This window comes from Fukomys damarensis, unplaced genomic scaffold, assembly GCF_012274545.1.
Source record: "Fukomys damarensis isolate Sample0158 unplaced genomic scaffold, DMR_v1.0_HiC HiC_scaffold_16, whole genome shotgun sequence".
NCBI lineage: Eukaryota > Metazoa > Chordata > Mammalia > Rodentia > Bathyergidae > Fukomys > Fukomys damarensis.
The window spans coordinates 11,667,548-11,694,163 of record NW_022900928.1 but is presented as its reverse complement, the minus strand read 5'-3'; the positions used below and the strand labels follow the sequence as shown (position 1 = coordinate 11,694,163).

The 26,616-nt window shown below is 51.2% G+C and overlaps 1 protein-coding gene and 1 long non-coding RNA gene across 9 annotated transcripts in view; one reads left to right on the top strand and one right to left on the bottom strand.

Annotated features, from left to right (window-relative positions):
- The window catches only part of Ptpn5 (protein tyrosine phosphatase non-receptor type 5), a 56,852-nt gene that overhangs the window by 14,318 nt on the left and 15,918 nt on the right, over positions 1–26,616 (bottom strand). For 5 of the 8 annotated variants that reach the window (XM_010615114.1, XM_010615113.1, XM_010615119.1 and 2 more), the window contains exons 2-3: positions 19,172–19,246; positions 15,193–15,274 (exon numbers count right to left, since the gene is read on the bottom strand). In XM_010615114.1, the coding sequence (XP_010613416.1) occupies positions 15,193–15,274; positions 19,172–19,222 (133 nt within the window). In that variant the 5' untranslated portion in view covers positions 19,223–19,246. Of the gene's footprint in view, positions 1–15,192; positions 15,275–19,171; positions 19,247–24,425; positions 24,488–26,616 lie in introns of those variants that run through there. The other 3 variants (XM_033764083.1, XM_010615115.1, XM_010615117.1) reach the window with 3 other exon arrangements.
- Positions 18,989–24,980, top strand: LOC104856019. The gene is made up of 3 exons (XR_778525.3): positions 18,989–19,127; positions 24,182–24,351; positions 24,453–24,980. It is a non-coding gene; the product is annotated as an uncharacterized LOC104856019 (long non-coding RNA).

Genomic DNA, 26,616 nt, shown 5'->3' with positions numbered 1-26,616 from the left:
AAAAAAAAAAAAAAAAAAAAAAAGAAAAGAAACGAGGGGCCAGCAAAACGGAAGCGTACAGCTTGACAGCTGGGATAAAGCTGTTCACACTTCACTGTGCATATGGGACAATGGCCAGCAAACACAGGAGGGCAACACAGGCTTTTGCGCACATGCTTACTCCCACACGCAGCAAGCCTTTCCCATGAACTAATCGACAGAGTGTGCAACAAGCCTGGTGCTGGAGACACCCATGTATTAGCACCACGGGCGCGTCCTTCCCAGCTGCCCACCCTGGATGGCTCCCCACCTGCCGTGTTCCAGCCACACGTTGCGCGTGCCATAGATGAGCCCGCCCCGCGCTCTGCTTGGAACAGCCCTCCAGCACCCTGCTCCCCCCGGGTCACCTCCCATATACTTTGCCAAGGTAACTCCTATTCACGGTGTAGCGCTCAATCGATTTCACTGGAAGCAGGTCCTGCCTCTACACATACTAGAACCCTGTGCCACTCCTTCCTATCACCAGCAAGATTCCACCCGAGCAGGAGCAGGCCTCTGAGTGCTCTACATTCGTTCACGTGGTAACTCTTCGCAGCACCCCTGGGAAGCCGGTACTGCGATTATCCCCATTTCACAGAAGAGGAAGAGCAGGTACAGGAACCTGCACCAAGGTCACCTAGCTGGCAAGTGGCAGAGGTAGGTTCAGTGTGAGGCCGGTGGATGGAGTCCAGGCTACCTTACACTTGTTATGGTTTGCAGAATGACCTACAGGATATCATCTCTACTTGCCTAGGAGTGCTATGAGGGCTGCAGTGGCAGTAGGTTTTGCTTATCATGGCTGCCAATGGCACAAGTCTACAGTAAGCACTTACTAAGTGAGTGCAGGATGCTGCGCAAGGGATACCTTTTGCTGCTTTCTTACCTGATACAGGGGGATAATAACATAACTTTGAAAAGCTGAATAGACTCTGAATCCTACTGATATAACACGTGGCGTGGTCCCTGACGCACAGTAAGAACACAGTAAGTGGCAGATTATGATGATGACACGTTATTCTTTCTTAGTCTCGTGAGACAAATCAGTAGATACATGTTTACAGTTCAGTGCATGAAGTGGCACATCTAAGTGCTACTGGAATCTGAGGGTGGGGGTAGGCCCTACCCACGGAGGGCACAGTTGCTGTGGCCCACGTGAGCAATCGGAGAGGTGAGAAGCGTAAGCCGCCATTAGAAGACGGACCATGTGGAAAGCCAAGGGTTCCCAACACTCACAAGCAGAGGGTGATTTCTCAAAGGTAAGTTCCCCACCCACACCAGGAAGGCGATTCCCAGTGTGGCTGTCACCTGGCTTCTGTGCAGAATCTCTGCTATACCTGCATGGCGTGGCACACAGGAAGTACTTAATAGAGGTTGCACACAATACATGGGATGTAAGCCTTTATGGGGGGAGAAATGAGATTAGGGGTGACTTTACTGACATTTCCTAAACTTCTTCCTATAAACACATTAATACATATATTTATAGTAAGAGAACTGTATTTAAAAAGAGATCAAAGGGTGCAATCCTTGGCCGGGGATTTAGCTCAGTGGTGCTGCACCTGCCTCACAAGTGCAAGGTCCTGAGTTTGATTCCTGGTACCCTCCAAAAAAGGTACAATCCTTTCTCTTCCCTGGGTCTCAGTTTCCTTATCTATAAAAAGAGTTGCTTGAACTAGAATTCTGTGTTTAGATGTTTCTGACAGCCTCAGAAGGGAAGGAATGAAGGTCTGTGGGGAATAACAGCAAGCTCACACAATTTCGGGCTTTGATGCTTTGTTTTAAAATTCATTCTGTATCCTACACTCCAGCGTATCTGTACTCATTTTGATATTAAAATGTCCCCACCAAGCTTCAAATCAAATTTACGCTTCAGGAAGATGTGTGACATTTATCCTGTGGCTCTGTCCTCAGGGGTACGTGCACCCCAGCCCGAGGAGCATGAAATCTGCCTGCAATAAAATATCATGCAGCCGTTATAAATGACTATGTTGATGAATATTTAATAACGTGGAGAGAATTTTGAAAGTATGGAGTGCAAAAGGCAAGGTTATAAAACAGCCTGATCTCACTGGCCTTGAAAATGAAGGAAGTACACGTGTGCCTCTAAAGAGATGGAGAATACCCGGTGTAAGATGAGCGGCTACCAGTGAGCTGGAAATGTACAGTATGGAGCAGCACGAGTGGCTGGTGCTTAAGTGTTTAGTAAGTGTTGTACACAAAAATTGGGAGTAGCAACCACCTGTTAACAAGAGCTCTTTGGGGAGAGGATGAAATGAGGGCGGCTATTTACATACCTTACATTTCCACCAGTAAATAGACACACGCATATATAATATATAATGCACATAATAATATATAATAAACATATAGACGCAAGCACTTATATTGAGAAAATATATTTTTAAAAGAGATCAGAACCAGATGATGTGGTGGCGCATGCCTTAATCCCAGCCCTGGGGAGGCTGAGCAAGCAGAATCACCGTGAGTTCAAGGCCAGCCTGAACTGCATAGTGAAACTCTGTCTCAAAACCACGAGAACAACAGCAGCAAATACATAAATAAAGAGAGATCAAAGTTCTGACAGTTCTTTTGCAAATGGGAATTGGACCAAGAGATGGAAAGCGGGGAGGGAAGGGCGGGGTTGGGGACGAAAAAGAGAATTATGATTCTCTACGTGTATGCACCGACTTCCCACAATAAGTGTAGTCATTATGTACTGCAAATCTGTACTCACAGAAATGAAAATTTAAAAAGTTCCGAGCTCAGATATTTTGAAGCCTCGTTAGCATCCCCGGGTCTCCCCTCCCTCACCCGTCAGGTCTAAATGCATGCGACGCAGTGGGATGGACAGATTTAAGAGATGGACAGCTCTGTGAGCCCCACCCAGCAGAACGGCTGCTCAGAAGGTCTCTCTGAGAATGCGTGACCATCACTTAGCACACGGAAGGCAGCAGCTTAACTGCCTCGCCCACTAAGGCAAGGAGAAAAACTACAGGCTCATAGGTCCCAGTATGCAGACATCAGAGACAAATGAAGATTTTTAAGCCTTTAAAAAAGTCACAAGGCCCTTGGCTTGCTGAATCCAAGTGATGGGTATCTGATCGGCTCTTTTTTTCTGCTGTGCTGGAGACTGGGTCTTGCTAAGTCAGGAAGCTGTCCAAGCTGGGCTTGAACTTGTGATCCTCCTGCATCAGCCTCCCAGAATATTGAGGTTACAGGAGTACGCCACCGCGGCCAGCTGGCAGGTGCACATCTTTCAGAGCAGCATTTAGTTAAACATTTTGCTGGGCAGAAATCAGACATTTTTTTTTTTTAAATCCAGGAAGCTACATTTTCAAATGTGCACTATATAATTTCGGGGAATTCAACAGACCTCAAGAACCTCTAATCTCATGGGTGGGAAGCGGGAGGTCTGTGGTCAGAAAGCGGAAGAAGCTGCTGAAATGGAGATCAGGGCTAGGAACCCCTCCCTCTGATCCGTTTCTGCTCGTCCGTGCACGAGTCAGAAGTACATCCATTGAGCACCAGACATGTGCTGAGCATTGGGAAGACCGAGGGTGATTTGCACGGCCTTCAGGAAGTGTTTACTGCGTCCACCTCGCTACGCACTGGGCTGGGCTCTGCGATTTAGCAGTGAACAGAACACTTCCACTTGCTCTGACCACTGGGGTCCTGGGCCCATTTGTCCTTGTCGCCTCTGTCCTGCTCCTACACATGCTGCTAGCTCTTCTCCTTGCCCTGCCCTCTCTTTTGCTCACAATCTTCTGGGCTGGCTCTGTGCAGTTCCCCAAGTGCTTCTGCGCTTGTTGTTGCCTTTGCTTCCCTCGGCAGCCCCGTGAGGTAGACATTAACATCATCAGCCCTGTTTTGTCAGTGAGAGGCGGCTGCTCATGTCAACGGCTGTCTTTCCAGCAGTTTACAGCGAGGGAGCTGCTTTGCCACACGTGAAACCCTGACTCAGGCGGCTGGCGGACAAACGATTTAATATTGGGCTCCTCGTGGGCTCGCCTCCTGCACAGGGTGAAGGGGATTTTCCGGGTGAAGAAATTGAGGTTTAGAGAGGTTAAGTGCCTTGCCCCAGTAACTGCAGATCCGAGACTGGAGCCAGGCTTGCTGACACCAAGCCATGGCTTTGCTTTGCTGTACCACAAAGGGTCACCTGAAGCAAAGGAGGGAGGCTGTTTCCACCAGAACCTTGAGCCCTAACCAGAAGTTTCCAAGCGGTGATGCCTGCAGCTCAAGCGCCTAATATCTGGCTGCTGGATCCTTACAGGCTCAGTGGTGTGGAGGGAAGGAAAGGACTGCAAGGCGAGGTCCATGTCCTCAAGTTCCAGGCATCCTGGGTCAGGCAGGCAGGCAGGCAAATGGCCTTCCGATGTCTCCTGCAGCATGTGGGGTCTTCAGATGTCACTCTGATCCCTGCTGCCAAATCCCACCGCTCAACTCCACGGCTACTCTGCCCCTGGGCTGGTGACGCTGGAGCTGAAGCTGCCGCTGCTCTGTCAGTGACTCATCCTTCGAGCTCCCAGGCAGACACACCGGAAGCGGAGCAGCAGGCTGGCTCAGCCTGTTCCTGTTTACAGAGGATGGAGGCTCTGTTCCATTCAGCCTTTCCAGTGAGGCCGGGAGTGACCTCCCAGCCAAGCCTACACTGACAGAAGTCCAGATTGTCGGACCCAGGCCTTCCCCGGACTTCCAGAATCACCCACTGTCACAACCTGACATGTTCTGAGGGACATCTGGGCCAGCCTGCTGATTTCTTAGGTGGAGAAACTGAGGTCCAGAGAGGGAACGTGGCTTGTCCAAGGCTGACAGCTGGCCAACGGCAGAACTTGGGCACCCACAAGTGCCACCAGCTGACCGATTTGAGCAATAACCATATGCTAGGTTTGGCCCCCAGAGTTTTATACAAGGACCGTTTCAATCCTCATAACTGTCCAAGAAAGGTAGGTGTGCCCTTACCCACCCTACTCTTTACAGATGAGGAAACTGAGGCACAGGGAGGTCCACCCTCAAGGCCCAAATAAGTGGGTAGAAGCTGGGCCTAGAACCAGGCAGCCTGTGTCCAGAGCTCACACCTGTAGCTCCACACTAGGTGAGACTGCCTGCCGGAGCCAGGTCGAGGCTTCTGCCTACCGCACTGCGTGATCACTGAGATGTCTCCAGCGCGTCAGCTCTAATCCACCAGCTGCCACTGGGTCCAAAATGGCACCGTTAAACACTGTCTCTTCATCTGAAGGGTTACTGATCCCCTCTCCCTGTGGGGACAGATGGCGGCGTGGCGGGGATGGGGTAAGCTCCCACCTGTGGAAGGTCACCCAGGCAGGCACATGATGAGCCTGACGCCTTTCAAGACTCACCGCCATGCTGTGGGTTGACGGTACTTTCCTTATCTTACCACACATCTTGTGGAGTCAGAAAGACACAGAGAAGCTAAGTGCCTTGCACAGGATCACAGAACCAAGAAGTGACCAAACTGGGATTTTTGAATCCAGGTCAATGGACTTCCATATTTAATGATCTTTCTCTTATTCCACATGGAAACCCACAGGAGGGATAGGGCAGAGCCAGCATGCCTACTAGGCTCGCTGGCAAGTTTTGTTTGGGTAGAGTTTGAATGCAGAATCAAGAGGCACCAGAGGTCTGGAGAGAAGAGGTCCAACTGGCCGTTTCTGGCCCCAAGGTATCGAAGTCAGCACTGCCTTGGGCTCTGAGAGGGGTGGGCTGGCCTTGCTGGGTGTAACTGCAGTCTCTGTTCTCCCTGGGAGAGGCTGGACAGGTGAAGCTCCATTTTCTGCTGGTTTTGGGGTGTGTGCAGTAGGCAACTAGGACTTGGAGGGTATGCAGTGGGGCGAGGGCAGAGTCCTCTAGACCATACTTTCACTGGACCAACATTTCCTGAGCCTTTGCTCTGTGCCTGGCTCTTCGATAACTCTCCACCTGCCTGTGAGATGTTTTTGTGTCTCTAACCAACAGAACCCCAGTGAAAAAGATGTCCAGCTTCTCCCAACAATGACAAATGCATGGCAGGGGTGAGCTTCTGGGACTTTTTATGGGCTCCTTACAACCCCATCAGTTCTGCTCACCAAGACCAAGAGATCACAGAAGGGCCCATGCCAGAGAGAAGGAAGATGTGGGATGGGAAGCTGGCTGAGGGAGGGCAGAGTCCACATCCTACTCCTCTGCACGCCCCAAGTGGGCAGGACGGCACAAGAGGAAACAGATTCTGACATAAGCAGTCCCGCACTGTGCGTGATTTCCATTTTTCACGCACCCGAACTGGGCAGAGTGTTTGATCTCCTTGCAACTCAGTTCCTGCAGTGGTCTTAAAATGCGTGAATTCTGCAACATTCTGTCCATCAAGAGGTGGAGTGGGCATCGCCCTCCCTGTGAAGAGAAGAATGTGGCAGAAGTGGTGTTTCCGAACTGTGAGCCTGAGTTGGAAGAGTGCGCCCGTGTAGCCTTGGCTGGTTTCTTGTAAGAAAGCTCGCTGCCCCGAAGCTTCCTGGTGGGGAGAGGAGACTTCTGTGACTGCTTTATGCAAGTGTATGACACAGGCCATAGGACAGTCCCTCTACAGAGAGGAGAACAGAAGTGAGAGGAAGTGACTTGCCCAAGGCCACCAGAGCTCAAGAACAGAAGAGCCAGGACTTGGACCAGGCAGTCCTTGGCTCTAGGATCTGTCCTAACCAGACTCTGTGGCCCCTGCCCGACACCGGGCCTGCCTGGGCCTTCCCCTCCTCTCTCCTGAGGGGAATCAGCCCGACGCTGCCTGTCTCTACATCAGGCTTTCCCAGAACAGGAAGGGAAGGGGCCTTGGGCACAGGTGTCTCCCTGTGGCCAAGTCCATCAAACCCTGGGTGTGGGGCTTTTCTGGAGAGGGAAGCACAGAGAAGTAGGCCTGAGACCAACCTGATGGGAAGAGGTCTAGGAACCAATCTGATGGGAAGGGGTCTGTGGCTTAGTTGGAGTCAGGGATGACTGCTGTCTGCAGGTGCCACAGAGGCTGTGCTATGGAAGGGGCACTGGCAGGCACGAATGGGACTGTGCCTGGAAGCTCAAGGCAGGCAGGTCTCCAAGTAACTCGAACTAACTCCGGGGCCAGACTCTGTAAGGCTATACTGTAGCTCTTGCTATCCTAACAGCTAGATCTGCTTCCAGGTAGGTAGCTTCTTCCAGTGGCCTGCAGCCAAAGCTTTTGGAAGCCGACAGACTGAGGTTTGACGCCCAGTTTTGCTACTGGCTACCTGTGTGACCTTAGGTAAAGTGACAGTCCCTCTGAACTTCAGTCCTACCCTGGAAAGCAGAGGGAGTGAAACTTATTTCAGAGGACTTCGGATATCATGAGGAGAAATGTGCTGGCACAGGTGACTGCTCAGTAAGTGGCAGTCAAGGCCATCAGATATGCGGGGGAGTGGGGAGGGACGGGTGTGAGGGACAGGCAGCAGGGATGATCACCCTTTCATCTGCCAGGTGAGCCCCTGGGAAGGTGATGGGTGCCCACCTGGACGTGGGCAGGTGCTTTGAGGCTGCCAGCTGGAAACTGGGGTCACTGCGGAGAGTGGGCATGGGCTGGGGGTGGGGAAAGCAGGGCAGCTTTGTCTCTGCCAGTTAATTAAATCCAGAATGCTAACAAGCTTTCAAAACAAAATGCAACTCAAGTACTCTTTGGATGGGATGGAATAAAACAGTTCTATCGGAAACTGCAAACAGCTTTGTTGCTGCAGACAAAGGCCGGTTCTTTGCATCTCCCCGGAGTGGAGGCCTAAAAGTATGAGGGTGAAAAAGGCCAATGAAATCTAGAGGGTGCATCGCCCACACTCTGGCTACCCACACTGAGAACCAAAAGAACTGGCAGCAGAGGCCCTTGGAAAATGGTACTGGAGACCCTCAGCGCCCAGGACTTAAGCACAGATGCGTGAGGGGACGGGACAGCCTGAGACAGCATCCTGTACCGCCTATGCACTTCACAGACAAGGGAACTGAGGCCCAGAGAGTAAGGGGCCAAACTAAGACTGGGTTGCCTTTAGCCTGGCTCAGCTTTCTCTCATTATTAAGGAGAGGGTGTTTAAGACAGGCTGTCTGTGGGTATCTGGAAGATCTGAGGCCTGAGCCCCCGTGGCAGTGGGAGGCTGGGTTCTAGTTTGGGATTCTTTGACAAGTCCTGTTAAATCCCCTAAAGGTCTAGGAAACATCTAGGTCTCAAGAGAAGGGCAAGAGAAGGCCAAGGCTCCCCCAGGGGCAGTGATGTTGACAAATTCCAGTCCTCTAGGAGCCGCCGCCGTAGAGTTCATCCCCACAACTCACAAAGGACTTGAACACGTCAAGAGGCCTGAGGATGCTGCTCTCTAAGACGGTGTGAACCTGAGCATCTTCTTGGCTCTATAAGCTCCCAGCCCTTCAGTAAAATCAAAGACTGTGTCTTTAAAGGTCCTTCCAGCTCCGAAAACCAACCGCTGCTTTACAGGAAAGAAATGTCACCCCCTGCTTTAGTTCGATTCAATGGCTTCCCTCTGATCTTAGGATCAAGACCCAAATCCTTGCCATGGCCTACAAGAAAAGACCAGCATGCTCTGGCCTCTGCGGATCTCCCCAGGCTCCACCATACCCTTCTCCTCCAGGTTCTTTCTGCTCCAGCTTCTTCCAGGCCCTCTGCTGGAATGGGTCTGAAACCTGTGATTCAGCTGCAGGGTACAAACGCCAAGGGAATTTTCACAGTGGCCCCTAAGGGAGTAAGCCAACACCGCTGATGGCAGAGCAGGGCAGCAGAGGCACCGTTGCTAGGGGTACTGGCGGGCCGAGTTCAGAGACATCAAGGAGTACTTGCAGCCCTTAGGAGCGAAGTATGAGGCATGATAAAACATATGGTGACTGTTTAAATCAGAAGCCTTTATCACAGTACAGATATATTTCTATGCATTCCCCCCTCAAAATACTTCCTCTCATTTTGAGCACAATCATCCCATTGTTCTTGACTCTTTCTGAAGCAGTTCTGGAAGTTCTCTTTCCTGAGTGTCTTTCTTTCCTTGCGCTGTCACAGCTGTCTTGGTGTCCCGAGCTGCTCCAAAATATTCACCTCTCATGGTGATTTTAACTGTAGGGAGGAGCTAGGAGTTGCACAGCGCCAGGTCAGGCACCGGGGTGGATGAAGACACACGGTAATGCTTCCCTGAGTCTGTCTTTGTGTCGTATGGTGCTTGGTAGCTGCATTCACCGTATTTTGAAGCCCGCTTTGTAAAGACATGGGAGAGGACTTCCAGAACGGCTCCAGGCATACAGATGGCGCTTGACAGGAGCTCAGGATCGCTCAGCACTGAGTGTCCAAAACGGGAGCTAACAATACAGACAGACACTCCTCGACTAAGACCGAGTTACTGCTGGATGAACCCACTGTGAGCTGAGATGTGCTAAGTGGAAATGTATTTAATATACAACCTACAGAACATCAAGCTCAGCGACACAGCGCTGCAGTCTACGCTCCTAGGAGACTGGGAGCCAAGGCTTAGTGCTGCTCTCCTGCTCATGTTAAGGGTATTACACTGCATGCTGCCAGCATGGGGAGGGATCAAGATTTAAAGTCTGAAGTTCAGCTTTCGACTGAACATGTATTGCTTTCACAACATCTTAAAGTTTAAGTTCAACCATTGCAAGCCAGGGATCATCTGTACACAGGACAGAAAACGTTACTACCCATTCTGCAAGGGTCAAATGCACATGAAACGAGTGATAGAGGGAGGAGCTCACAGTGGGAGACGAAATAAATCAGTGAAGGAAACCAGAAAGGGGTCTTGTGTGGACCACTGAAAATGCACCAAGGGCCATGATCCAAGAAGTACGACTGACCATGCTCCAAAAACTCTTGGTAGCACCTCAATCTCCCCCAAGGAAGCCAGAAAGAAAACCACTGAGTTTGAAGTTGGGCCAATGTCCAAAATGAAAAGAATGGAGAGAAGCTTATGGCCCTTCATCCTGTCTGCATCCTAGAACTGGATAAGTTGGAAAAGAGCCCCATTCTTGGTGACAGCACCTTGGAACCCCAAAGGGGAAAGACTCACAAGTTTAGTTCCAGCACAGCCAGGAGACCCTGAGTCTCCTCTCGCCTGACCTGGTTTACCTACGTGACTTCTAAGTCATTTTATTTGCTTTCTACTAAAGAGGGGATCTATGCCTCAGTGGCTGTCTCGATGCATCCCCTCCCATTCAACAGCCCCCTTTAAGATCTCTGGGGTTGGGTCTACCCCAGATTCTAGGCCTGCCAGCTAAGCAACTCCAAGGGAGGCTACTTACCCAGAGGGTCTCATCTCCTACCAGCTGCCCCTTCTGCTTGGCAAGAATTAATTAATATTTTAAAGTGGCCTTTAAAAAAAGACTTAAAAAATATGAACATAATGCTCTGAGGATAAAGACAACTTAAGTTATCTATAATCTTGCCATACTGAGAAAGGCATTGGTTTCCTTTTGATGTCTTTGCTGGTATATTTCTCTCTTAGTGGGTGGACTTTTCCCCTACGACTTCTGAGTTACTGCGTTTTCTTTCCAATGGGACAATGCTTTGCCAGCTGTCTCTGTACAGGCATATTCTAAGAACACGTCTCTTTGGATTACAAGGATTCAACTCTGGGGCAACAGACAGCATCCACTGTGGCTCTCACTGATCCCCACCTCCTGGCAGTCTCATCCTCGTGCAGTCTCTCCCGCATGGTACCAGGTTAGTCTGCATGGTCAACGACACTTGGCAGGGGGAGGCAGGTTAGAAGAGACTCTGACTTCCATTCTGGGCTTTCTCTTGCTCCCTCTCCTGCTCTCTTTAATCACTAAGGCAGCCCGCTCAGGCAGCCGAAGAAGGGGCCTGCTGCTTGCAGAGGAATGGAGACCTCTGGCCAACAGGCGGCAAGGAACTGAAGTGTGCCAGTAACCAGTGAGTGGGTTAAGAAATGGAGTTTTAGCCCAGGTCAGGTTAAGTCTTGAGATTACTGGAGCGATGGTCAACATCCTAATGTGCTGTGAGAAAACTGAGCCAGAAGCACATGGCTACACCTTTCCTGGGTTCCTGACTTAGAAGCTGTGTGAGATAATAAATGTTATTTTAGGGTAATGTGTTGTGCAGCAAAATAAAACTAACAGAGCAGTTTTATTGATTCCTTAGGTACTACAGATTTTTGGAACAGGCTGGACTTCCACTGGAGAGCGGCAAGTCTAAGAGGTTGGGGCTGGTTTTGTTGCAGGATGCCAGGACCAAGGGGTTGGCTGTGCAGGTTGGCAGAGAGTTGTACTAAGCTTGGGCCTGGTGAAGGACAGAAGCACAATTCCAGATGATCTTGTTTATGACGGAGAAACAGTCTAAAGCTAGGCAATGTTCAACAGGAATATGGGCAAGGAGGAAAATCCTTTTCAAGATCTACAGTCCTTAGCCGGATTGGCTTACCCTAGACTATGTTTTGGTGCAGAACTCTGAGATGTCATACTTTTTTTTGGTACCGGAGATCGAACTCGGGTCCTTGTGCTTGTGAGGCAGGGGGCGGAACCACTGAGCTAAATCCCCAGCCCGAGAAGTCATAATTTTAACCTAGCTTTCAAACTCCTTATTCTGGTCAAGGGAGAAAGACAGAATGCATTTTGTTTGAAAGCTCATTAGCTTGACTTCTGACTTTAAATGCTTTAGACATAACAACTACAGGCTGTACAATTGTCAGGGGTGGGCATGAATACATGTGTGCTCTTTGCAGGGGCAGGGAGAAGAGACAAAAGAAAAAGAGCCAAAGGACCAAAGATTTAAGCAATAATCGGGGAGAAGCTTAGATAACAGAAAGCTGGGGAGAAATGGGACATCGGACAGAAGCTGCGGGCGCAAAATTCACGAGAGGAAGAGATGACTATTGGAAAGTTTACCAAGAGGGCGCGCTGGGGGATTCAGGATGGTTGCAGAATCTGTGGACTCTATCAAGAAGTGGCATTTATTTCCCACCTCTTAAATTTGGGCAGGCCCTGTGACTGGCTGGTAAGACCCTGGGCCTTAACAGACCTGAAGCTTCTATTTTTGCCCCTTTTGGAATCCACCTCCTTGGAAGTCAGCTGCCAATATAAGAAGTCCAGTGACCTGGAGACCACCGTGCTGTGAGGAAGCCTGAGCTAGCCATACAGAAAGGTCAAGAGCAAGACCACCGAGTGTCAGATGTATAAGAAAAGCTTCCTTGGACACTGTCTCAGCCCAGCACCAGGTGACTATAGCCAAGTGAACAGCTTCAGCCCATGCCACACAGAACAGAAGAACCACCCAGCCGAGCCCCATGTAACCTTGTGTGGCGTGGGAAAATACAATGGTTGCTGTTTGAAGCCACTGTATTTAAAGTTTTTCAGGCAGCAACTGATTACCAAAGCAGATGCGGAGATCTGAAAAGAACAAATGAATTGAAATGAAAGGATGTTTAAAAAATCTTTTTTTGGGGTACCGGGGATTGAACTTGGGACCTTGTGCTTGCAAGGCAGGTGGCAGAGCCACTGAGCTAAATCCCCAGCCCTTAGACATTTTTAAGAGAAAGATGTAAAGGACTTCTGAGATCTGGGGTAATTTGTCACTTGGCAAGGTCAAAGTGGAAGGAGAGCATTTGTCACTGCATGTCTTAGGAACATGGTGGACGCTCACCTGCATCCTGGTGCCTGAAGGGACCTTGGGACTCACCTTTGTGAAGGCAAGGGACTTGGACAGAATAGGCTCTTTCTTTCAGTCGCAAGGACTCCCTTTATGAGGTCCTCACACCTCCAGGTAGCTCCCTAGAATATCAGAACGGTTTCTATCCTGGTGGAGCAAAATGGACAAATGACTGACCTCCCTACCACCATCGCCCCCTTCCGGTCTGACTCTGCGAGCAGACAGCACTCCTCTGGCCTCACGCTGGGATGCCCTGGCAGGTCCTAGACCTGGGGTACAGAGTCATGGAAGAGCCACAAACCACGCTGCCCTGACTTGATGCCTGAGCCCTGGGAACAAGACAGCAAAGATGCAGAGGTTTTCCTGCTCACTCTCCACATCTTAGAATGATCATTACTATCATTACTCGCTACTATTTATCTAGCACGGTGTAATAAACACTTTGCACCATCAGCTCATTAATCCTCACAAAGTCTCCATGAGGATCTTATCACATTATCATCTTTAATTTAGTGGAGAATTCGGAGCTCAAAGCAGTTAGATATTTATCAGAGATCATGCTGCTGGTCGGTGGCAGAGCTGGGTATGAACCCAGGTTTGTACGTCTCCCCACAGCACCCACTGTCCAGATGGATGAACTCCGGCCCTCACATGTGTCCTGTGTCAGAGAACTGTCAACTTCTTTTTTTTTTTGGTACCGGGGATTGAACTCAGGTCCTTGTGCTTACAAGGCAGGCCACCGAATCACTGAGCTAAATCCCCGGCCCAGAACTGTCAACGTCTAACACTGCTGAGCAGGGCGTACAATGCTCTGCACAGTGCTGCCCCATTAGAGGCTTAGCAATCCAATCATGCTTTGTTTCTCTCTATCCATCCTGAAGACTCACTCAAGTCAAAGAAAACTCATTGCACCATCAGCCACAATAAGAAACTGTAAACACATGAGAAGTCTTGAATATAAACAAGCACCACTTTAACAAAGAAGAAGAAGAAGAAAAAAGGGAACAGTACCTAGGCTGTTGAATGTCAATAGGCACAAGTGACATCACAGCCATTCTACTACATCCAGGTCTGTTTTTCTCTACCTTTGCTCACCGGGACTCCTGTGTCTGCTCCCAGGCCAGCTGGAACCAGCACTGGACACTAGTTGAGGGATCTCTGTGAGATCAGGGGTTAGCAGATGGGAGGCAAAGCTCCTTTAATGGTGGGGACAGCCAGCTCCTTTAATGCTCGGCAGCAGGTTCCTGCAGACAGGAACCATCACCCACTTCTCCTTGGCCACTTGCTTCTGGAGGCCTTCTGTGGCTCATTAAGATAGGTCTGCATCACCCCTTCGCCTTTCCATGGTGTCCTGTAGGCTTTGCGAGCAGGCAGCATGTCTGTCGTGTTCTCCATTGTGTCACCAGTGCCTGGCAAGCACTGGGCACGCAGGGGATGGTCAGTAAATCTGAGTTGATGAAAAGGTCTGAGGCCGCCTTTTTAATTGGCTCGATTGGCCCTGGTGCAAGACCTCATCAGTGGCATGGAGGAACAGCTGTGAAAGCCACGACCTCATCCTTCTTGATGGACAGAGAGTCACTTTATGATTAGGATAACAAGCCCTTCCTCAATGGAGGCCTCTATCCCATTTACTTTGTAAAGTGGCACCGAGGTTGTGCAGAGGTCTCTCTCTGCTGAGACCTAGACTTTATTCCTGGCCTCCAAGGAGGGTCCATCCAGTGACCCCGTATCGTGACGATACAGATAGAACACTTGGCCCTGGGCTTGGCTGGGGGCAACTTTCAAGGCACCAGGATTTCAGGTGCAGAGTGAGGCCCAGGACCTCCAGCCCAAGAAGACACCTGATCCTATTGAAAGGGCAATGTCCTATATATATGCAAAACCTTAAATAAGCCCAGCGACCGTGACACACTTAAAATTCCGGGTGGCAGGCACTGCATGACTCAGTGCTAGACTGAGCTTTAAAGGGACTCTGGCAGTCCTGTACTCAAGATCAGTGCTGCCCTTTGACCTGAGCCCTCCCCCTCCCCTGGCTCTGCCACTCCCTGTGGGGTGAGAGTCCCACAAGACCTCCTACAAGGAGATGTCCCCACCTAGACCCAGTGCCTGCCTAGCATTCAGGCCTTTCTCAGGTCATGCTGTGGCTACCAGGACTCCAGAATTGCCCAGCCCAATGGCCTGATGCCTGCGTGGGTCTTTTCTCAGGCAAATCCTTTTGAGTGAGGGTACACTGTTTCCTGCTTTGGTACTCTTGTTATTTGAGAGGTGGCCAAAGGGCAGACACTAGCTTGGGTTGTATACTATGCCTGAATTCAGACTGATGTACCCGCATGCATGCATGTAGGAGCCGCTGCAGTGCAGGGCTGAGTGGGGGGTCGTTTACCACACAGCCTTCGTTTGTGATGGAGCTTCAGTCCTTGCAAATGTTGGATGCTGGCCTGCCCATGAATCTGCCTGCTGCCTTACTGAAAGTAAGCCTTGGTGACATGGCTGTATTCCATGTCCTGGTCACGAGCGGTACCTACCGCTGTCTACCTCCGGCTGATGTTCGTCGCAGAGAGGAGCAGAGGGCACAACAGCTGCTTGCTTTCCTGCAAGACTGAACACCTATACACAGACAAGGGAGAGTGTGAGTCTGAATGTACCAACGAGTTTGGGTGACCGCGAGCAGGTCATGTGAGCCAAGAAGGTAGAGTGAAAGAGGGGTGACAGGAGGGTGACTGTGCAAAGGGCTGCGAACATGAGGGAGAGAGCTGTGTACGCGCACGGGGCGGAGAAGGCAGTGCACACACACCGAGTGTCTGCAACGGGACCTGGCGTGTGTGTGACTGCAGGCCTGGGAGGAGGGCAGACAATGCAGAGAATCCCAGGCTTTGTGTGTGTGTGAGGTGGGGGGAGAGGGAAGGAGGGCGCCAGCGCGTCTGTCCGTGTCCAGGGGGCACGCACGGTGGAAAGGGGCAGATGGGGCCGCGGCCCTGAGAGCCGAGCGTGCAAGAGGGAGGAGACCTGCGGGTGTGCGTCCTTTAGAGGTGCGTGTTTGCCCCCACGGGGCCCCGCGAGACAGAGCAGGCCATGTGCCTGGCGACTGCGTCGGTATGCGCCTGTGTGTGCACGAGCACGCGCTGTGTCAAGTGAGAACAATCACGAGTGCGCGCGCACACGTGGGAGTGGGGGTGGGGGTGAGTGTGAGCCAGGGCGCCCGCTCCAGGAGGCGGTGAGCTGCCTGGGGGTGCTGCGATGCCTGAGGATGTTTTCACTCTGGAAAGCTCGATCTGAGAGGGCTCTATGACCTGCCTAAGGCTGGCTCAGGTCTGGGTGACCATGACTGGGAGTCCAGGCCGCGTCATCCTGCCCGGAGGTGTGCGTGGGAATGAATGAGTCACCCAGGCATGGCTGGCCCTCGCTCTGCCTGCGTCTTACCCAGCGGGGAAGGCAATGGGGAGGGGAAGAGAGGACTCGGGGGCTGTATTTTTACACCATCCTTATGCAACTGCTTGCAGTGTCCACGGGCTCTTTCCAAAGGCTCAGCGCTCCGACTCTCCAGGCCTATACAATTCCATTCCTTTTATGTCCAGGAAGCAGTTCGGGTCAGCGGCTTTGGCTGACAAACATTGGTGGCAGCCTACTCCACCCCAGGCTCAGGTCCACATATTTACAGGGCTGAGCTACCTCCCAGTCTTTCCCATCCCCTCTTTTCTCCACAACACTTGGCACTACTTGCTAGACTGTCTTAATTTCATTTATTGCCTGTTCTCTTTAATAGCAAATGCCTATATAGCACTTGCTACATGCCAAGCCTTGTTTGAGGCTCTTTATTAATTCACTGAATCCTCCAACAACCCTACGGAGCAATGATTATTACTCTTGCCATTTTGTAGATATGGGGCCCAGGATCACCCCACTGGTAGTGGTGGAACAAAGCCTGGGTCCAGGGTCCCTGCTTTTACCAAGCACTTAAAATACTGTCCTGTGAGAGTGGGAGTTTTTCTCAGTGTGGTTAGTGTTGAATCTCCGGGACCCAGCACATGTAGGTGCTCAAAAGGGAATGAATGAAGAAACGAATGAACAGATACTGGACACGGAGAATAGGATAAAACAGAGAGGTAACTGCTGTCAAAGGGCTCACAGTCCCAAGGAGGACAAAAAATGACTGCAATCCCACACTGGGATGGCATCATGGGAATCTGGAGGGCTCGCACCTTCCCTGGCCTCTGGCAGAGAAGGCTTCTCAAAGGAAGGGCACCAAAAGGGACAGGCACAGTGACATCATCTACCTTCTCCAAACTCCTTAATTCGGCCTCAGTCCACAGGGTACCAAGAGACGACAGTAGTTCCATGGGGACAGTGAAGGTAGAAGAGGTGCACTCAGGCTCTGGAGGTAGACTGCCTGGATCGAATCTCCCCTCTACCAAACACCAGCTAAGTAATCTTGGACAGGAAGCCAGGCCTCCCTAGGCCTTGGTGGTCTCATCTGTAAGATGGGGGTAGCAATGATTCCAGCTTCCTGGAGGTATTGCGTAAGGAAGGCAAGGTGCTGGCTTCAATGGAGATGACTAATGCTCTGCTTCCATTGTGCACTGTCTGCTGGCTTCGGGGGAGGAACAGGAGGGAGAATAAAACACATTGTGCTTCTTATGGTTATCTCTCTGCTGTGGCTTCATCCCATTTTTCAGAAGTGGCTCAAAGCAGAACTTGTCCATGAGCCTTTATTAGCGGAGGGACTATGTTTTATTCACCACTAAGTCCCTAGCTCCTACCACAGTACCTGAGTCATAGGAGGTGCTCGATAGTATTTGATGAACGACTGAGTGATTTTTTTTTTATTCCCTCAGGACCTTTGAAAGGGTTTATGTTGCTTTTGTTTCCATTTACAGATGAAGGACTGGGGGTTCAGAAAGGTTAAGTAATCTGCCTATAAATGCACAGCCTGTAAGCAGAACAGCCGGACTGAGACGCCAAACCCCACGCTCTTTCCTCCACGCCATGCTACTCCCTGGACTCCTATACATCATGTCCTACTTTCCATGGATTTTTTTCCCCTAGCCAGTGGGGCCATCCCTGCTCGTAGAATCATCTCCGAATTTCTATGACTCATCTCTGAATCACAGAACTGTTTCAGAGTTGAAAGGGACCTTTGATGTCATCTAGACTCCCACCCACTGTGGAAATTTCCTCTCCAATGTCTCTCTTCCAAATTCTCGAATGCCTCCCGTAGTGAAACACTCACTTTTTCCCTCTGGAATCATTAAGTTCTATGACTGGACCACTTTTACAGTCGGAAAGTCACACATCCTGTGGGCCAACAGGCCTCTTTCATGTCTAGGTACTGGGCTTGCATCATCTGTCTAAGATACGAACAACAGTTCTGCCCTCTTCACACAACAGCCTTTCAGATGTTCAGACAGCTCTCACTCCTTTCCGAGAAATCTTCTCTTGCAGCCAGCTGTTTCTGATCTCCATGGCGATGACTCCTGTAGACGTGTTCATCCTAGAGCAGCTGGACAGGCCATCCAAATGAGCAGTGGCTCCCCTACTGGGCAATGGAGGAACTGCACCAAAGGGCTCACTCCTGAAGTCGGAGGTGTTTGATCAGAAAGCAGGTTTGATTTTAGTGTGAGTCAATAACTGTTTATTGTGAAGTATCTCCCTCTTAGAGCTTGTTTTCATTGTCTAAAAGACTGTCGTGTGGATTGTCGTATGGTTTACCAATTGCGAAGATCTGACAAGCTACAGGTTTGAGGCTTCCAAGGTTAGAATCCAAAAGGCTACTGTTGAACCAAATGTTTGGGATCAAAGACTTGAAAATGTGTGCTATACTACAGGAACATAATGATTTTTCTTTCTTTCTCACTCATATTTATTTTCTAATATTGCTACAGCGGACATTTGTTTTGAAAGATTAAAAACATTTATAAAAAGAAAAAAATTAAAAATCTCATCTTAGTCCCTCTCCCTTTGGTCCTTCCACGGCTGTTCATCACAGCCTGGATATGTGGGCTCCAACCGACAGAATATGCTGCCACCCAGCACGCAGGGGCCTGGTCACGTCTCCATGGTGACCACCACGGCCAGGGGTTCAGACAGCCAGGATCCCGCCAGGGTGGACACCCGGAGTCGCCAGCTGCGGCAGGTTCACACTGAGGTGGGCTCTTAGCAGGGCTGGCAGGTCGCTCTGCACAGCATCCCCTGCCCTCCCACTTTAGGCCAAATTCACAAGACTTGCGTCCCTCACACTGCCAGCCAGTGGCCTTGTCCCTATTGGCCCTGGTCCCCCGTGCTTCCCTCTTGCCCCCACTTCCCAGCATGCTCTGGGCTGCCTGCTCTTCCTCTATGTGGGCCTAAAATGGCTCCCAATGAGAAGAGAACAGAAAGACATTAGGGATTAGAAAAACAAATTCCCACAGATATGAAGACCTTGGAGCGGCTACATTGTTTCTCCAGGAAGCTCACAGCCTGCCAGGTTTGTCTGGGAGCTTAGGGGCCTGGGGTGCTGGGGAGACTCACCCGGCAGCCTCTCACTGCAGCACATGTCCGGGGCCCCTCCTGCGGAGTCATCAGCGGCACGATTTTCTCTCTCTCCTGCAGCAGGAGGGAAAACGTGAGAGGAGGCTATTGAGCTGGGATCAAGACAAAACCCTGAGCAAAGAGATAAGGCCTTCTTCTCATGCACTGGGGACCCTGTGGGGCCCTGTGGGTAACCCCGCCTCACCAGGGGGACCCAAAGAAAATACCAACTTGTCAAGGGTCATGTTGAAGGTGGGAACAGAGTACTGCAGGCATCTTCCCTGTAAAATCATCATTACCATCAAACTCTTGACTATGGAAAGCGGGCTCAGAACGTGCAAAGCACTTTACAAACTTTACCACACTACACAGCATACTGAGTCCTCATCATGTCCCCACGAACCAGGGATTAACCAGGCTCAGAGAATTTAAGTAATCTGCCTAAGACCACACAGCTCATTAGAACTGGGTTTGAAATTATAATCTAGTACTCCACGCTCAGGCTCCAACTGCTGTGCCATTCTGTCTCGTTACTGTGGTTTTGCACCATGGATGAGCAGTAAGAGGGGTCTGGTGTCCAAGAGCCCAAGATGTGCCAGTGCTCTGCGCCTCAGGCAATGGGAAGAGGCATGCAGACCTCTTCTCCAGAAATAGCTAGGAACAGTAGTAATAGTGCACTGTGCATCTTCTAAATGTTCTTCCTGAAATGAGAAAGCCCTCTTTCTAGTTCTGGAGTCCAGGCTTTTTTCTTTTATGGGATTGCTGCTCCCCAAGAGCAGCCATGGTGCCCACAGGGGTCCCCTACTTTGGCAAGAGTCTGCAAGGCACATGTGAGCCGAAATGGACCCTGCATTTCCCTTCGTGTCTCTGACCCTTGGCAGTCACTGGCTGAGCCAAGGCTGGACACACAAACCCGGCTGGGCCCATCAGCTCCTCTTCCTGCAGCTCACGATGCCTTCTGCAGGGGCCGGAGCTTGTGCTGCTGGTGCCCAATCACGGCCATGCCAGGGAAGGCTGCACGGACCTTTTGCTGGGCAACCAGTCCAGTCCATCGAGCCCACGAGATGCCCTGGAAGGCTTCCAACAAATCTCCACATTTTAGGTGTGTGTGTGTGTGTGTGTGTGTGTGTGTGCGCATTCCGAAACTGGTAACCCAAAGCATCTTCCCCAGGGATGACCTGATGCAACACCTGTAAGCAGCCCAGCAGGCCAGCGGTCCCTCTGCGTTCCTGCCTCGCAGTTCTTCCTCTCTGCTGGTCCTGGGCCCACTTCAGGCCCGGCCACAGATTTTAAATAATTAAGGGCAGACAGGCCAGGTTAAGAGTGACTCTTCTTCCTCTCCTGTCTTCTGTTCTCAATGGAATTGTTTTCTTTTTCTCTCATTCCCCTTGGCAGTTTCTGAGAATCCCAAATCCCAGAGCCAAGCTTTCCTGTACGGAGAGGGATACTATGTCCAGGGGAAGTGCCTCACTGTAAGGGATCTTTATTTCACGGTCTCTGGAACCCACTTAGGCTGGAAGCTAAAACATTCTTTGCCTGGCTGCAACGCGTACGGCTTACATGGGCTGCTCAGCTTACAACACACACAACTGGAAGGTGCCGGCCTGAGGTAGTCAAACTAAAATCTACCACACACAATTCATTGAAAACACATTTTCATGGCATCCTCGTTTACTTAGAGCAAAGAGAAAAACCCTTGGACATAGCTCACTAGCTGTTGCTTGGACTGGTCCTGTCTAGCCCTCCAGTTTTACCTGAATCTCTCTGTCTCTTCACCTCTGCATTCCAGCAGCTCCGGACAGGCTCTTTTCTCAGTGTCTTTGCACTTGCTCCCCTCTCCGCCTGCAGGGATCCTCTAGCTCAGCTTCCCAGCACGTTTTACTCGTAGCCCTCGACATGGCTGGAATTCCATTTTAACTTATGCCGTTGCTTGACTGACATCAGTCTCAGCCACTGGACTACAGGCTCCATGAGGGCAGGGACTGCCGCCCCTGGTTTATTACCATTGTATCTTCAAAGCCTAGCACAGTACCCGGCTCACAGTAGGGTGTTCAAGCAATCAGTAAATATTTGTGCAGGAAGTGAGTGTTGCCTCAACATTCTGGAGCAACAGGAGGGTCTCAAACACAGCCCTCATTTGAGCTGTTTGTGCACAGGTCTTTGCAAAGCCACGTAGAAACTTCCCCCACAGCGGTTGCTGCGATCATCACTAGACGGCCTCTCATTTCAGAGGGGAAACTGAGGCAGAGAAAGCGGGCCTGACTTTGGCCCACAGGGACTGGGCCTGAGAGCGTCCACCTGCCTCCCCAGCCTCCCAATCCCGAGCTTGCTTTCTTTACCTCATGGGGGCAGCTTGTAGCCATGGGGGGCACAAAGGTAACTAAAGTGTCCAGATACCTCGCGAGGGGACTCACGTGTGACTCACACCTGCTTTCGTATTTTAAGCCTCCCAGGCCCCACCCAAGTTCAGAATAGCTTAGCGCTGTGTGCATGCTGTGGACTCTATAAATAAGCTTCCTAGAAAATGACTAATTTCATAAGCAGGAAAACAGAAAGAGTAGCACCTTTTGGCTGCAGAGGAAAATGGAGCAAGAGCCTGCTGCTCTGCCCAGTGAGTGAGCAATTCTGGGCACCCCTGGCCAGAAGCTGCACATCTAGGCTGTTCAGGGGAGGGTTTAACTAGATTTCCTGAGAGAAGAGAGGCCCGTTCAAGTTGCAGGAAGAAGCCCAGTCTCGGGCACTGCTCTCCTCCCTGCCCGGCAGGCGCAGAAATAGCTGCTTGTAATGGATTGCTGTAGGATCCTTTTCTCTCCTCCTCCACTTCTATCAGCCAGGCAACAGGAACAGAAAAATGGCCCTTGTCAACAGGCAGCGACTCACAGGGCTGGTCCTCCACGGCTGCTCTTAGAACCAGAAAGCCCCACAGATGAAGGGGTTTATTCAACAAGCATTGCCCAGGGCTTTCAGGAGGTGAGGCCCAGAGCTGCCCCAGGAATGCAGGGTGGACGAGCCAGGCCCCTCTCACAGGCCTCAGTCGTTCTGAGGAGACAGTCAGGACTACTCCCCGGGACTTCCTCCAACTGTCTACACACGCAGAGGCCTCAACCCAATCTGTGGTGAGGGATGGGGGGGACGGAAGTCTCCTGCAGTGGTTCTCCAGGATGTTTCCAACTGGATGACAGGATGCAAGCACTACAACCGGTAAGAGCAAGGCTCGGAGGCCCGAGATGGCTAACCGGAAGCAGGCTAATCAGTGGGATGGGAAGCAGATGGGGCCTCGAGGCTTGAGAGCAAGCAGCATCCTGGTCAGGAATCCTGTCTCCTGGGCCGGGAGCCCTCTTTCGCTTCCCTGAACCGCTTCCCTGCACCAAGAGGTGGCATGGACTCCCCACACCTTGCCTGGGGCAGGAGGACTTTGGGAACAGGAAGAGGACATTAGACTCAGCTGGTGACATCTGATCTAGACCCAGAATACTCTCACTTTTTAATTGTGACAAAATCCATGCAGCAGAAGAGCCATCATTTGAAACCATACAATTTCGGTGGCACTTAACACATTATCATGTTGTGCAACCACCATTATCTAGTTCTAGAATCCTTTTATCACCTCAAGAGGAAATCGCATACACCCGACTTAGAAGCCACTCCCATTTCCTCTCCCTCCCAGTCCCTGGGAAACGCTGATTTGTTTTCTGTCTCTATGGACTTGTTTACTGGGGCTTTTTCATATAAATGGAACCACGCAACATGTAGCCTTTTCTATTTGGTTTCTTTCAGTTAGCGTAATGTTCTCTATGTTCACCCAAGCTATTGTCATGTATCAGTACTATACTTCCTTTTTTAATGGCTAAATAATTTTCCACAGTATAGAGAGGACACTGTCTTTGTTCATTCATCAGTTGATGAAGCCAGGCGTGGTGGCGCATGCCTATAATCCCAGCACTGGGGAGGCTGAGGCAGGAGGATCGCTGGGAGTTCGAGACCAGCCTAGGCTACATAATGAGGTCCAGGTCAGTTTCAACTACATAGTGAGACCCTGTCTCAAAACAAGCAAACAAACAAACAACATCAGCTGATGGGTGTCTGGGTTTTTCAGCTTTTTAGCAATTGTGAATAGTGTGCTGTTATGGCCCACTACTCTTTTACATCACACTTCCAACAAGTTTATGGCTGTGGAAGAGCCTTTCCTTCCCTTAGGCCCGAGTCCTCACCTATAAAATAAGGTGGTAGGATTGAACCTCAGGCAGCTTTAATGTCCCTCTTCATTTGTTTGTGTCTATGACACTAACATTGCTTTATAACTACTCCCACCAGTGCTGGGAACTGAAGATCCAGATGCACTACCCACCCCAACCTCCGGGAGCTCATGGTTGGTGGGGGAGACATCGAGGCTGCTGTGGGCCAGATGGGGTGTCTAGCAGGGGCCTGTCTGGGAAGGGCTGGGGTGCCATCTCCCTGCCTGGACGGTGGTGGGTATTACTGTGAGGCTCCCTGGATCTAGCTCTGCCCAGCGCTTGGGTAGAGAGAGCGCTGACAGGTTTGGGGGTAGGTACAGTGGCCTGAGGCCACTTTCAAGGTGGGTAAGGGGCAAGGAGGAGGTAAGAGACTGAAGCCAGGATTCCGGAAGTGAGGCTGAGCCCGTGCCAGGCAGATGTGCTGTCTACCTTGGACTCCATACCTCAGGGGCCCCAAAACACCCTCCGTGTCACCACAGAGCTCTGACTACTCTCCCAAAGCTTGGACCCCCACCAGACGTCTGTATCTGCCAGATCAAACCTGTCCACTCCTATTTCCAAGCCTCGGTTCATGCTGCTCCTTAGCCTGCAGTATCCTTTTCAACATCTGCCAAATTGTACTCACTCTCCAAGGCTCTCAGGCACCACCTCCCCCAGAGAGCGCTTCCTGATCTCCCAGGAAATCAAGTTTTCCAACTCTGGGTCCCCCCTCCCTTCACCTGCATCATGGTTCTCTTGCCTTACTTTTTTTTGTTGTTTTTGTTTTTGGAGACAGGGTCTCTGGGCAGCTGACTCCAGCTTCCCAATCTGCAGAAATGTCCAGACTATGGTCAGAGGAGACCCACAGCGCCACCAGATTCTCATCAGCATGCTCAGCACAGCGCAGAGGACATGCTGCTTTCATGGAGAATAACTGATTAGGCCCTGCGAGCAAGTCACTGCATCGTACGCATGCAAGTGGAGAAGATGTGGACTCCTCCGTGGGTGGGCTGCAGGGAACCACGGGCGTCCTCACTCACCCAACTTCCTCCAACTTCGTTCCCCAGGTGGCCAGATGGGAAAAGCTGCCATCTGAAGCACGGGAAGTTTTCTCAGCAAAAAGCAAACTGGACATGTGAAAGGAGGAGAGGCTGGCTTCGCACAGATGCAAAACCGGAGGCCCAGGGAAGTTCAGTCACTTGCTTCAGGTCACACAGTGCGCCCAACTGTTTCCAGGTTGTCCCCCAAATCCTGACTTCATGTGGAGAGTACCTCTCCTCTCCTAGTTCCTGCCTCCCCCGTGCCAAAGGAAGGACGCGGAAGCCAGAGCTCAGCTGCCTGCCATTTCTGTGCTGTTCCTCCAAATCTTCTAATAAATATCTTTGTGGCCTGGGTTACTCAGAGTCAGTTTCTGTTGTTGGCAGCCAGAGAACCCAGAATGATGCATGCAGGAAAGAAAGTAAGGGAACAGATAGGCTCTGAGCCCGGGACTCCCAATGCCTAGTTCACTGCTATTTCCGTCCTGCCAGGCTGCCTACCTCCTGGCCCAGCTGTCCACTGTCCAGCCATCTGTCCCCACGTCTGAGCAGACTGTAAACTTGGAGTGCTCCGGATCTCAAACACAGGGTCTGAGTGTTCTCTGGTTGGGATGTGCCTACATGAATGATTTTCCTTCCATCCCTGGCTAAGACCCAGGGAAGACTGAACAGTGGTGAACAGGCCCAGCCTGTTAAGAGACCTGGGCAACACAGCCTTCCTTCTTTCAGGTGAGTCTGATTCAGGGACTGGACCATTCATTTACGCAACTCACGTTTTAAATGTCTACTGCGTGGAGACCACGGAGAGGTCCTGGGAGCACAGTGAACTGCAAGCATCTCAAGGGATGCAGGTAAGGAAGTAGGTGGCAGTTCTGGCAGATGTGCAGGGTGCCTGTGAGCACCGCCAAAGGAGCCAAGGGGGAGAATTTTCACTCTGCTTTAGTCAAGCTGTGTGGCCTCAGGAGAATGTCTTTAGCACTCTGGGCCTGAAATTCTTCTCATCTGTCACACATAGATGATGACACCTTCCACACAGGGTTGAAGGGAGGATTACCAGTGAGGGAGAGGAACGTGAAGTGACCATGCTGGGGCCTGGGAAACAGGAGGTGATGACCAACGGAGGCACATCAGGGAGCAGCAGAGGTGGTGGTGGGGATCGTGAGTGTGTAGAAGATGTGCAAACTCCCAGGACAGAGCCAAGAACCTACTGTCCTGAGAGGGCACAGGCCTCCCAATGCCACCTACTTGTCCCAAGGACCGTATGCCCTCCTTGGGGACAGCAGGGAGGTGCTGTCAGCCTGCAGGCGCCTGTGCATTGGCTCAAAGGCCCAGCATGAACTGAATTCCCTGCTTTCCCTGGGCTCTGGGCTGGGGCTGCAAGAAGGGATGAGGAATCCCATCCTGGTGAGCTCATGCGGTGGGATGGGCACAGGACAGACACACACAAGTTCCCTGCTGGCCTCGGCCCCCAAAGCAGGGTGCACCTTGCAGCGGGGACAGCATGGAGAGAGGCGAGAGGGGTCAGGGGCTCATGGCTGAAGCCACAGCATTTTGTTCTGACTCCATCTCTGTCTTGGAGGGTCAGGAACCTCACTGCGTTCCAGCTCAGGCTCTCAGACCCTCCCAGCCTCTTCCTGGGGGTCCTCCTACTTTCTTTCAAAGTTCATGTCCTGGGCCGAGGATTTAGCTCAGTGGTTCTGCCGCCTGTCTTGCAAGTGGAAGGTCTCGGAGTTTGATCCCCGGTATCAAAAACAAAAACAAAGTCCATGTCCTCTTTCTCTCCTGGTAGGCTGATGAGGAAGGAAAGGGACAGGAAGAAGCACTTAGGCAACGGAAGGAAGCTGGAAAGGGGGCAGACACCATCTTGGGGCCTCTTTTTCAGGAACAGCTTCCACAGCACCCCGCCTGGTGAAAGGATGCGGACGGCAATGGTGTGAACTGAGACAGTGTCCACCTCTACGAACCCTTAGGGGCCTAACACACAGGAGACACGGAGATGGCGGGAGCCTTAGCGGGAATGTACTACCATGACCTGCAATTTCTAGAGGAGAAAATGGGGACTCCAAGAAGCAAAGCGACCTTCAATTCAGGGCGACACAGCTACTAATTACAGACTTGCCCCCACCTCCCATATGCCTAACCTCTCATCTCCCCAACTTTCCAGCCTTTGGTGAAAAGCAGACTCTGAGGAGTG